The following is a 13178-nucleotide window of genomic DNA, read 5'->3' on the forward strand; positions in this document are numbered from 1 at the left end:
CAAAATGTTCTCTCTTTCTGCAGAATTATGATCAAAAACATTATCAAATATAAAAAAAACTCCAAAAAATTGACTTTGTTATCACTTTATTGAAGAAAAGCACCTGTAACCTTCTATAGATGCTAAAGACAAGCCAGAAAGCAACAAAAAAGAGCACAATAACTTGTGCTATCCTTCACATTACTTTTTCCTTTATTTAATCTTATTTGTTAAATTGACTATTTATCTCCACAGGACTGTAGATGACCACAATAACGACGTAATAAAATTGTTTTTTAAAGGGCACTGATGCTTCACAGACATGGTTTGACCTTTACATCAAATTGAAGTTAAGGAGTAAGGTCAAATTATAAAATACTTGACCTAATAGGATGAAAGAGTTGCTATTGTCAGACATGGGGAAAACCTGTTTTGTTTTCGTGGATCATTCCGGGACATTGACAGTCCCGTGTCCTGAAACGAGCCACCGGCCCGACGCAGCATCACTCTGCTGGGCTTATTTAACATTGCAGTCAGGGATCCTTGATGAAGTTGATCTCCGGCCCTTCATGTGAAACATGCTGACGAGACTGAACAGTTATTTTCTGTGCTCCCTCTAAGATGTTTCTCATTAGCGAGGCGTCACCTCTTCCCTGTCCATTATCAGAGGAACAATTTGGGTTCGGGGAGAGGAGAGGGGGGGGGTGTCTTGTGAGGTCGTTTTGGGACTTGAATTCAGCCTACACTGTACAGTCACTGATCGAAATAGCACCAGCAGTCTAGTATTTAACCTGCTTCCCAGCTGGCCCAACAATGCTGCTTTTCAAATGTCACCCAATAGGGCCGCGCGAATGCCAAATTAGGACGGGGTGCCCGATGTACCAGGCACAAAAGAAGGTGATCAAACAGAGCCTGGGTCAGTGGATCCTCTCTAATTGAAAAGTTCACACTTGGCAGCAGGAATGCTCATTCACGGACAGTTCTGGAGAAGTCCACCGGGATGGGAAAAGCTCCGGAACCGTCTGCTCGATGTACATTGACATCGAAGGTCAGATCTAGGTAATCTGACTGTCACTCAGGAGTCACCGCAGCGCTGGAGAGGAGCGCAGAAGAAGAAACATGACGTGCTAACTGATCCTTGCTTTTACAGATTAGATCACACTGGAATGACTCTTTGGCTACGAAGCTGCGATCGTGAAAAGCTACATTAATAGGGCTTAATTAGTAGGTCAGATTATTATTAATGAAACAAGGGTCACACAAGTGCATGACATGAGGTGAAATGCTTTTAAACAATGTTCTATTATTACATTATGACAATATTTTTTTTCCCTTTAATTATGTTTGGATCCTCTAAATAGAAACCATACGCCCTCCCACCCCCACGCCCTCCCCAGCAGTCTGCAACCATTCTCATAACCGAGGGCCAAAAGAAAAAAGACGCAAATCCGAGATAATAAGAAAGTACAGTCATGTCAATTTCACGGCACAGTGCTTAAGTACCTGGACACATGCATGGTGTGAATTATAAACAGTGAAAACTAAATAAATCATCACATCATTGTCCCTAATCTGCACAATGGGTGGCAAATATTTGCAGAGGGAATTTCTCGATGCATCGTTTCTTAGCAGGAACAAAGGAACATGGCCTCCTCTCAGTTTGGGACAAACACTGCTGGAGAATGGAGACAAAGAGATACTTAAGGGGGATATCTTCACCTCTCTTCAGAGAGTCCCTAATTGATACATGGGGACCGGCATAAAGGACAGAGCACAATGGCTCTATTGTTTCACGTATTCTTTCTGTATGAAGTCGTCTGTAAACTGTCTTTGGACCGGCTCCAACCTTGAACTTTCTTTCTTAATTTTGGTCAGAACTGAGCACAGCTCGTCTCTGCCTGTGGAGCATATTTAGTATTAGAAGTAGGCGCAAAAATATTAATCTGCTGTTCCCTTTGAAGTGTTGCAAATGTGACAGGAGAAAGGAAAAGTTGCACACAGAGCAGGCTGCAAATTTAAAACAAAGCATGTTTTTGTATCATGAGGGTACAAGTTTAATCTCTTTGTAATGCTGTACAGAAATATTGACAGAACAATAATATAGAAAAAAAACACGTGTTGAAAGTTTTGAGGATTAATTTTCCTCAGAGAAACATTTCGTTTAACTCCTTACTGGAAACTTAACTCTCCGCGTTTTGATTTCCTCTAGATGAAAATCGCAATCTGGAGATCAGCTGACACTTTAGCCTTGTCAGTAATTCACTGGAGGTCTTTCACTGGAAGTTTGAAGTTGTCTCACTTTTCCTTATAATTAGTACAAAACTGCATATTTCTTTCTGGGGAATTTCCCAAATTCTAAGGAAATGTGAATGCATCCGTGTGAACTTTTCTTATTTTTAGGAACAATTTTTGTTTTGGTGTCATTTTATTTTATTTTTTTTACGTATTGAACACCATTAGCAGTGGCAGATAGAGGCAGGAGGAGGCCCGGCATAAGCAGGCAAACTACCTGGTACTAAAATTGTCTTCTGAGAGCAAAAACCACCCGACAAACACTAATCGCTGATCTGAAAGTAAGAAAAATGGACTAAACAGAATAAAAGAGTCGTGCTGTAAACTTGACTTTAAACCACTACACTCAAGCCATAGATTCTTGTTAAACTCTGAGCAGAATATTTATAAAAGCTGGAAAAGGAGCTTGAAAAGACCCACACAATAAAAATAATATGTAAATAATAGGTGAACATGACAAACTAAAAAGATGTTCATAGTATTTTTTTTATGCAACTTGTTTGACTTTACATCTGATTATTAAATTAAAGTAAATTTATGGGGAATACATTTAAATTACAATGAAGACCTGAATGCACCTCATGCCCTGTTTAAAAGGATGCATGGCAATACAGTAGATAGCACACAGCATTTATTTGTGATGGTAGATGAATCTGCTTATGTGCTGAATATAACGTATAAAGAAAAACAAAGGCAACAGAAGATACATAAACCATTCAGTGATTGTCACATTGAATCCTGAGTGAAACCATAGTGTAGGATATAGCTTTAGTGTACAGATCTGGAGGTTTAGTGAGAGCATTTCTTCTGCGTTTTGCAAAGCTAATATTCTGCTTTAACCAAACTATGTTCAGACAACAGTAGATAAAAAAAAGCCTATTTGCATAAATAGCATAAATAGTCACCAACTACTTTCATAATTTACAAAAATACATATTTATAAAGCACACACGCGTATTTAAATGAGCCTTAGGGCTGCGGTTTTAGTCAACATGGAGATATTAAAAAAATAAGGCAAGCCCCCGTTTAAGTTTACTTGTCTGTGAAATCAGTTATTGTGTGTCTAAATATACAAAGAAACCTGTCGTAGTATTGGGCACTTTCATGTCATGTGATTGTTGTTTTGAGGTAATGGAGGTCTCACGAAGGCAACTTTGGCAGATTTGCATTGACAGCGACTCAACTATGTGATCTGATCTGAGAATTTAGCTGCTCCGGAGAAAAATGGGCCACACTTGGCAAATGCATGTTTACATCTTGAGCGATTTTATCTAAAAAGCAAAAGTAACATTAAAAAAAAATAATAAAATAAAATAAAGTTTTTCAAAAAATGCAGTTTTCAGTGGCAACCTTTTTAAAAAAAAACCCACTGAGAGCTTTGATATAGTCATGAAAAAGAAGAAAAAAGAGAAGTGCTTCATTTCTGTTACACTTTCAGGCTGACCTTTCCACCGTTTGAATGTTAAAAGTTAAATTAACTTAAAAAATATTTCATGTTCTTTAATCTGTCTGGCATGTTGATCGGTGAAGGAAGTGTTGTGTTTTTTTATGTGGTGGAGTGCAACCCAGCCTGTACTTAGATCTCGCTGCAGAAATAAATGCATGCAAGCATGCGTTTGAGTCATAGAGCAAAAATAAGTCCCTGCAACAGTGTGACGCTGTGGTTAAAGCAGGTCCTATAGCTCAGTGCCTTCCCTGGGATAGATCAAGCTGTTGACACTGAAACTGTTATAGAAGTGACTGTTGAACTGTCCGCTCTGCCCGCCGCCAAACGTGTTGTAGTACACTCCACGGTTAAAATGCAAGCTCTCGCTGTGCTCTGATGGCCCCGTGTCCTGCCCGCTGTGGTTGGGGTGGTATGGGCTCAGGGCCGTTATGTTCCTGTTCGAGAGCTCGTTCACCAGTCCAAGGGACCCCTGTCGGCTGGGGCCCCCCGAGCTGAGCGTGGACATATTGCTGTAAAAGTTATTAAAACAAGGAGCAGATGAGGCCAGTCCAGGCGGGGACGCAGATGCGGCCGTTTTGTGGTTCTCGCTCATCACTTCCATCTCTGGGGAGGAAGGCCCCAGGAGCTGAGGACTGTCTGAGGGTTTCAGTGGGGCGGCCGCTGTCGGCCTACCATCCTCAACCTTTGTGGCACCCACAGCTGCTGCTGCTGCTCCTCCTGCGCTGCTCTGATCCGATCGTCTTTTCCTTTTCCTGCGGAAATTTCCGTTGTCAAACATCTTCTCACAGTTTGGATCCAACGTCCAGTAGTTCCCCTTCCCTGCAAGTGAGAATGAGAGACACATCACAGCTGAATTACTTCAGTTTTGTAATATTGAAACATTACCTGATCAGAATTTGTCTGACTAAATAAAATCCTAAATTTCTTTCTGATGCCATTTTTTAAAGCTTCCCGTCAAACTTTACAGTACAAATCAAAGCAATGTGAATGAACCTTAAAAGAAATGATCTATAAGAGACGTCTGTGTCACAGAAGCTAAGATCCAATCGGTAAAAATGTACTGTATTATACTGCCATCCCTAGTTTCCTATTATCTGCACTACTGGACACTTGGGAGTTCTCTTGGCACCTCTTCCTGAGCTGACTGTCTTTCTAGTCTAGACTGAAGTACAGGTTAGAATGAAAAACAACATTCCAGTCATAGTGTACAATACAAGCACTGCTTTAAAAATACTACAACAGACTACTGAAGGTAGTGCAGAGGAACATAAACTGTACTACATTATTGTATACAGTCTGCTCATATTTATCCGTCTGTCTATATGAAGTAGTGCTACTTGTTTTCCATTGCAATATGAAAAGCACATACCTGACCTGATCATATTGACTTATTGGCAGTTTAAAAAAACACTTTACAAAGCATCAAACAGCGTTTTACGCACATATCTGCTTAGGCACTATAAAATGAAGTTATTTAACTATTCATATAAATTTTTTAAAAGTTTAAATTTTGATTGATTGAACGAAATTTCTATTTAACTGATCACCACTGAGCCCTCCCGATGAGTAAACTCCATGTATTAAACGCCTCAACACTTTTGATGTACTAATAACGTTTTCTGTGATGCGTTCACGGTACCTGGATCGTCCTCGTCCCTCGGCACTTTTTTGAAACAGTCGTTGAGAGACAGGTTGTGCCGGATAGAGTTCTGCCAGCCCGCTTTGCTCTTCTTATAGAAGGGGAAATTGTCAGCCACGTACTGGTAAATCTGACTCAGGGTCAGCTTCTTCTCGTGCGCATTCTGAATGGCCATGGCGATGAGCGCCGAGTAGGAGTAAGGTGGACGGACCAACTTCAGCAGCTCCTCCTGGCTGGCGATGGACAGCCAGCCCAGGTCGGGCCCGCCGAATCCAGGTGAGTTTGTTATGAACTGCCGCTGCGAGCCGTAGGAGGGCGGGATGAACGACGGGTTGTTGCCGTGCAGGTATGAAGCGGACGAGTTGACGCTCGGCCCGTTGAGCCACAGGTAGGGATTTGGAGACGACGCGTAGTCCCCGAGGCCGTAGCCAGCGGGCCTTTGCGCACCTTGGAGGCTCGGCTGGTGGTACATGCTGCTGAAGTTGTCGCAGTAGACAGCAGCCGCCATATCCGGGGCCTCCTGGGCGCCTTTGGGTGGGAGAGAACCGACGGTAGGGGAGGTGTGGTGGTGCTGGTGATGGGACTGAGGATCGATGGAGTTCATCACTCCCCGCGGGAAATCCTAAAAAGAAATGCTGAAGCGATTCAGGTGTCCTCTCCCCGGTGGTGCGCGCACAGCAGCAACAAGTGTCAGGGAGGATGGAGGAGTTTGGGGAGTTTTAATAGTATAAACCCTTGACAGGAGCCACATGCGAGCGCTTTTCCCAACAGCCAATAAACACACACGGTGAGTAAACGGGGGTGTGGTCACGCTCTAGCTCATTCATCAGAGAGTGGGTCAGTGGTTCTCAAAATGTTTCCCCTCCTTAAACCTCCCGGAGAGACACAACAGACACCCGCTGGGTTCAGATTTTCTCCGAGGGGTGGAAGCTGTGATCATTTAGCCTCAGTCAACAAACAGCGAACGTGGCTCAGACTGTAATAATCGCTTTTAGATGGGATTTCCTGGCCTGCTCACTTAGACCTGCACTAGAATTTACTTTTTTCAAGCCACCGAATGTCCCTTTCCCCCCTTCCTTCACTAATATTAAGTACTGTAAACGTTATTTTGGTTGGATTGTAAATACCGAGAGCTGACAGCAGATCTTCGGGCAGGCAAACCCATCACCCGCAGCCATCCAGATTTCTGCCACGCTACCTGTAACCACTCAGCAATCAACATAATGGGCAGCTGTGCAGTTAGATGATTGGTTTTAAGTGATTTTAATTAACAAAAGTCTAACAATTAGTCATTATAAATGCAGGAAATGAATAAAGTGTTTTGTAGTATCCATTAGCTGAATATGCAGTCATGGGGACTATTAAACCTCTCTTCATCTCCAATCAATGAGACTCTTTTCAGGTACTTGAAAAAAGTATCCCTTAGCCGTGCTGAAGTGCCAGAGCAAGTGTGTGGTTAAAGGATGGTAGTCATTATGTTTTCTATGTGTTTTTACTTGGATTTATTTATTTATTAAAAAGAAAAAGCAGTGTTACTGAAAGATAGTTTGCTTTTCAAATCAGTGCATTTCAGTATCTCATAGCTCATAAGACAATAGGAGTATCCACACACCAAAACTCTTAATATTTTGACAAAGCAGATCATGCAGGATTAATATTTAATGTTTGATCTTCCGGGAAATGAGATGAAAACCTAAAGTAGATTAAAGGAACTGCAGTGGATTAAATCCTTCAAGTACGGCAGCTCCTTGGTGTGAGCAGTAGCACTAGTATTGTATCTGTAAAAACCTTATTTCCAATATCCTAAATTTATTTTGTACATTTACTCCTACATACTGACGTGGTGTTTATTTTTTTTAAAAACACGAAACATGGTGAACTTTGACTCAAGGATCCTCATCAAAATAAAACAAAACTTAACCATTAAACCCAGATTTAAGCACTTCAGTGTGGTTCTGATGGAAATGGAAGCAAAGGCACAGACACACAAACCGTGTGTACTGTGTATATGTACCACATATACATAGATTAAATATATGTAAATGCATGTTTTTGACTCTGTCCTTGACCCTACTGTAATACTGTTTTTTTACAATAAAGAGATCCCTGTGAGGTGCAGTGATTTGAGCGCCCACAATGTGAATATATATTCAGAGGGAAAAAAACTCAGCTTGCACACCTGCAGTAAGTCATTTTAATAAATAACACTACTTTCGATATGCATTCTCATAGCGCTCTTTGCTTTATTTTATTAAGGTTTTTGTGATGCTTCACCGTTTATCTCTAAATTAACTGTTCCTGTCTAACTTTTATTCACTCATCTGATGTGAAATCCATGAATTAGATCCTAGTATGTAAGAAAATGATGCTCTAAGATTTTCATATACTCCAGTTAATATGATTTGTGAAGCTTGAAGAATAACACTTCCCAAAGAGGACTTCCTGTTATTGTTCATGTGCCTCGTAAAAGCTGCAATTAATCTGCACCTATTAATATTGTGAACTGTCAAGAAGTCTCAAGCGAAAATTGCTCGGCGGCACAAACATTATTACCCTTAGGCAAGAAATAACAAATCTGTTTGTTTGAAGAGTTTTTAAAGTTGGTTTTGTGGGTAATAAAGGTGTCTGGAGAACATTCGGTTATTTGTTTTGTCTTTTAGTCAAAGCATTTCTTCTGTTTTTTTTTAAGTTGATGAAATTTCTTTCATTTTTCAAAATAAAAGATCAGTATATTTTGAACCTGGAGATTAATAAATAACAATAAAAAATATAATAAAAATAATAAAATAAAAAAAATATCAGTGTGATTGTGAGTTTATAGGACTTTAAATCTTGTTTTTGGGTGTTAATAAATGGATTAAACCCCTAGTCTTGTTACTTTTGCTGCTATTGCTACAAATCCCTCTGTGAAAGTTAAAGGTCAACTTCATTCAGTATATTAAAAACAAAAAAGTTTTTCTCTATAGTGACACTGCCATTCACAAATTATGTTTCTCTGAGTCATTAAGAGATTTTGTTTGTTTTATTATAATTTGATATATTAGTCACTACATCAAGAATTACAAACTTTTTTCTATAAAAAATAGCATTAAACCAAACTATTCTGAAAGGACTTTTACTTTATGAATGCTTATGCATGCCCTGGCTTCGAACCATCAATCAAAAATAATCTTAAACATGTTTTCACACAGTTTTTTCCAAACTTCACCATAAGTATTCCACAGCCATGGGAAAGTTTTGATACCTTCCAGAAGGGGGAAAAAAAGAGATGTTCGATGAGTTTAGATAACATGTCATGAAAGATGAGCTTAAAGTAGAAATTTGTGTTTACTATATTGAACACCGAGGTGCACCGTATATATGAAATATGTAGCAGGAGGACATGAGGGGCCAAAATGATAAAAAAAACACAGCACACACAGTGGGAGCTGCTTTGAGGATAATGAGATGGCAGCTTTTGTGGTGCTTGAGGAGGATTAAGTCCAACAAGTGTTCACAACTTGACTGATGAGAGAGCTCCACCTACCAACTGTCTGCTAAACTAAAACACACCAAACTGAAATGTAGTGTGAACATAAAGATATCATCTAAATAAGACCCCCCTCCTCACCTCGCCAATTGTGGCTTATCATGAAGATCGTTTCTGGGGTGTAATTATTATTTGGACACAAGCATAAACATCATTATCTACATATTACTGGCTTTAAGTAATAATTTTCCTCTTCTGAACAGACTGGGAATACTTTTTTTTAAGGTAATGTTTGTAATTATTTTAAATGTTTTTAAACTATTATTACAGTCAAAGGAAATATTAAGTAAACTAAATTAAACAGAAAATAATAAAGAATATTGTCTTTTTCACCTCTTTATTTCATTGTTTTATGTATACCTCTACATAAGTGTGTGTGTGTATGTGTGTGTGCTCTCCATCTCCAACAGCACATTACACTTAACACCCTCCACCCCCAAAAACAACATAACCCCCCCCCCCCCCCCCCAATTTGTACATGGGAATGATTTTAGCTCTAAAATTTCTTAGAGGATGTTGTCGTCATGACATTGTTTGCAGGTCTGCGGGTTATATGTAGCTGAAGCTGGGAAAGAAAATGGTGTGGTACTGAAACAAACTTTAACTGAGACTGGGCTGCGTGTGTGTTTTTTTTTTTTTTTTAAATGTTTTTAAAATTTTACAACTTTTTAAGCCATTTATGTATTAGCTCATGCATTTATTTTATTATTAAAGTGGTCTTAGTAGGCCTGCGTAACTTTATAGCTACTCTGTTTAAACAAAGGCAATGATAATCAGTGATAACAGATTTTTTTCTCTACATTGTTTCAGTTTTGGTGGTAATAAACTCAATAGAAAAGTGATTTTTTTTGTTATATTTGTTGTGTATATATATATATATATATATATATATATATATACAACAAAACATAACATAGTTGTACAAATACAAATGCAACATTAAAGTACCAAATAATCCTAAATAACCCCGTACAGAGTAGGCTGATGTGGTAAAAGATTTTAATTATTTAAACCTATTAGTAACGTTGATACGTTGTTTGTTATTTAATAGGCTGTGTTACCATCATATAGATTTTTTTGTTAAATAAAATTGCCAAGTTATCAAGTTGTCTTTAAGCCCCAGTCACACAGGCCTAGAGGGTTGATGAACCCCAGGCAACCACTGGCTGTGTTCCTGAATACTCGCCACCCACTGAGTCTCAGTAGTTCTTATTCAGTGGGTGTCTGAATAAGAAATATAATAATACTACTAATGTGAATTGTTTTTGCAGTTTTTTTAGGGTATTTTTTTGAATCGGCTCTGCAAACAGCAAAGTAAAAAATTTAAAGACCTCAGCAAGATCACTGTTTGTTTCTGCAGTCCTGGTTCCTTTCTTTCTGCCACTGGCTCAGATCGTTGAGAGAAGAATCACTTGTGGAGCCACACTGCCACCTTGAGATGCCATTTTTCTCTGGCAAATATAAAAAAAATAACCTCTTCCTTGACTGTTTAGAGTTTTCTGTAGGATATCATACTCGCCACTAGATGGAGGCAGCACATTGCTCAATGTAGAGACTGAAGCCACAGCAGAGTATGTGGCACCCACAGAAGAGAGTCATACTGCTGTAAATGTCTTTAAATGAAAGCTCTAAAGAGCTGATGAACCTTAAAACTGTGACCTACATGGAAAAATCATTCCATGTGAACTTTAATGACTTCTTCTGTCTTTGAAGCACATAGAGCATGCTTTCCACAACAGTTCTGCCAATCAAGAGTCCAGCTTAAGACTAATTATATCCAAGATACCCTGCCTCATGATGTTAAAACAAAACATTTGACATAAATGTTTCTTTAACCGGAGCCTGTCTGCATTTTTCTGGAATCCCGACAGTGTTACATTTCTTCTTGGAGAGGAACTTTCTAATAAAGTGGAGTCAGACCCCTTCTGAGCCCCGCTGTGATTACTTTGGTTGGTATTGACACATTATTTGCCAACACTTCCCTGTTTTTTCTGCATCTGAGACTGAGGTTTTTCTCTAATGCAGCTTTTCCACTGGGATCCAGGCCGCAGAGTAATTGTCCGCGCAGCACCAGGAGTCGCTCTGTCTGACTGTAATTCTATAATATCGGGGTTGGCTATGACAATAATCCCTGGGCTCATCACACGTCGCCAAAACTGTTTCACAAACTCAAATGTATGTATGAGAATCTGAGATTGTGGAAAAGGGAAGACTCGCTGGCTCTGAAGCTTCTGTCAGCAGTCTTTTAAAGAAGAAAGCTTTCTGTGAACACACAGCATCTTGGCTTCACGAGTGGTGCTTTTGCTTTCTGAACTAAAGAACCCAAAAGATGGAAAGCAGAAAATGTGGATCTGCGGCATAACTGTGGTCACGTGAACGCCTATTTGTCATCCCTTACTGAGTATATTATCATCTCTGAAACTAATTTAACTTTGGCTCCCCATATAGCACAAATAAATTAAGGAAATGAAGCAAAGAGGACAAAATTTTAAGCTCCCAACAACAGAAGAGGGATCATTAGGTTGCTGCATTGCTACCAATACATATGTCTGGTTTGTATTACTTTTATTCAAATATCTCCATACAGTCACTGTGTCTGTGGGTGTATGATACAAACTGGGATAAGGATGGTAATAGAACAACATAACAGGATGAAGGATGCAAAAAAATGGGCAGATGGTGTTCTGCTGTGCCCGGCTTTTGCAGCTTCACAACACGGCGTCAAAGTATTTCGCTTTTAAATCATTAAAGAAATGTTCAAAGACGAGAGAAAGCATAAATAGTTCACAACTTCCATGCTGATATCATGTACAGTATGCGAGTTATTACAGCACAGAACCAGGGCTCTTGCTCAGAATTGCGTCTGAATAATACATTTTACATCGGCTTGTTTTAGCAATACTGAAAGAGGTTGCACTCAAAGACAGACACATTTCACAAACAGCTGAAAGGATGGCATTTTAATGCTACATTTCATATTTAACACACATGTAATTACAGACAAAAGGCAAAAACAGGAACGAGACCAGACAAGATTATTCTTTTTTGTCGCTCTGTTGTCTATCTTGTTTTCTCATAACAAGTTGAGAGGTTGTGCACACTGCTGTCAGCAGACTGCTAAATTTAACCAATAAATAAACCAGAGTCAAGTGTCATTTTCAAACTGAGGCGAGGATGCAACTTATAGAGAAGTGATAACTCAAAAACACATCGCTACTTCTTTGTCATTAACCCTGTAAAGCGAGAATGATGAAATAATTGCCAGAATTGATTTTTTTGTTGTTGTTTATACTGGAGATGTTTATTGTGTTTAGCAGTTTGAATGTAAGAGTTCGACTTAGGCTGAGAGATAGGGTGAAGGGTTCAGCCATCAGGAAGGGGCTCAGATTAGAGCCGCTGCTCCTCCACATTGAAAGGAGTCAGTCGAGGTGGTTCGGGGATCTGACAATGATGCCTCCTGGGTGAGGAGTTCCAGGCATATCAGACTGGGAGGAGGCAACAAGGCAGACCCAGGGCTTCTCCCTTTAGGCTGCTGCCCCCGAGACCCAGCCTCAGATAAATGGAAACAGATGGATGGATGGAGTTCGAATTAGTATAATAATAGGGACAAAAAAATCACACTCATGGTGCCGAGGTTTTAAAAATGAACATATTAAATATATGAGACACTTTTGAAATTGCATGATGGGGACCTGATCATATGTAGCTGAAAAATACGCTGACTGTTGTTGGCTACCTGTTCAAAACAGAAAAAGACATGAAACCACGATAGTCTGCTTTTAGCTTGCTCTGGTTTTTTGCTTTTGCCGGTAAGTCGAAGCAAAACATGTTATGTTAAAGAAAGAATATAACTTACACATGTGCAGGTTTATTTTTCCACCAAGCCAAAACTAAGGCCACCTAATACAGTCCTGCAGTGAGTTAACATATGGGAATCTCAAATCTACCCAAGGGTTATTCTTTTAACGCCAATGTCCAGTGTCAGAAGTCTGCATTAGGAGGCGGTTGGATTAATGGAAGATGCGATCAGACAACATCCAACAAGAAGGGACCCAGACAAGAGTTTGGTCTCCTTATTGACTATGCCTTTCAACTTGTTCATTCCTTGGGTTTAGCCTCACACATTAAATTATGTGATATAAACTAGAGATGGCACGATACCACTTTTTTTATGTCCGATACCAATCCCGATATCATAAATTTGGATATCTGCCGATACCGATATGAATCCGATATAGTGTGTTTTTTAATCAATAAAACTTTTTTTTAATATCTTGCTGCATTTTGTATAA

At 39.5% G+C, this 13178-nt stretch overlaps 1 protein-coding gene across 1 annotated transcript; it reads right to left on the minus strand.

The window, feature by feature from the left end:
* Window positions 1-3622: 3622 nt before the first annotated feature.
* foxi2 (forkhead box I2) lies at window positions 3623-6562 on the minus strand. The gene is made up of 2 exons (XM_085144491.1): window positions 5358-6562; window positions 3623-4537 (listed from the first exon to the last, which is right to left on the minus strand). The coding sequence occupies exons 1-2, from the start codon at window positions 5959-5961 to the stop codon at window positions 3948-3950; spliced, it is 1194 nt and encodes a 397-aa protein (XP_085000617.1). The 5' UTR covers window positions 5962-6562; the 3' UTR covers window positions 3623-3947.
* Between the last annotated feature and the right edge of the window lie 6616 nt (window positions 6563-13178).

Source organism: Neolamprologus multifasciatus, chromosome 19, assembly GCF_963576455.1.
Source record: "Neolamprologus multifasciatus chromosome 19, fNeoMul1.2, whole genome shotgun sequence".
In the NCBI taxonomy this organism is placed as follows: domain Eukaryota; kingdom Metazoa; phylum Chordata; class Actinopteri; order Cichliformes; family Cichlidae; genus Neolamprologus; species Neolamprologus multifasciatus.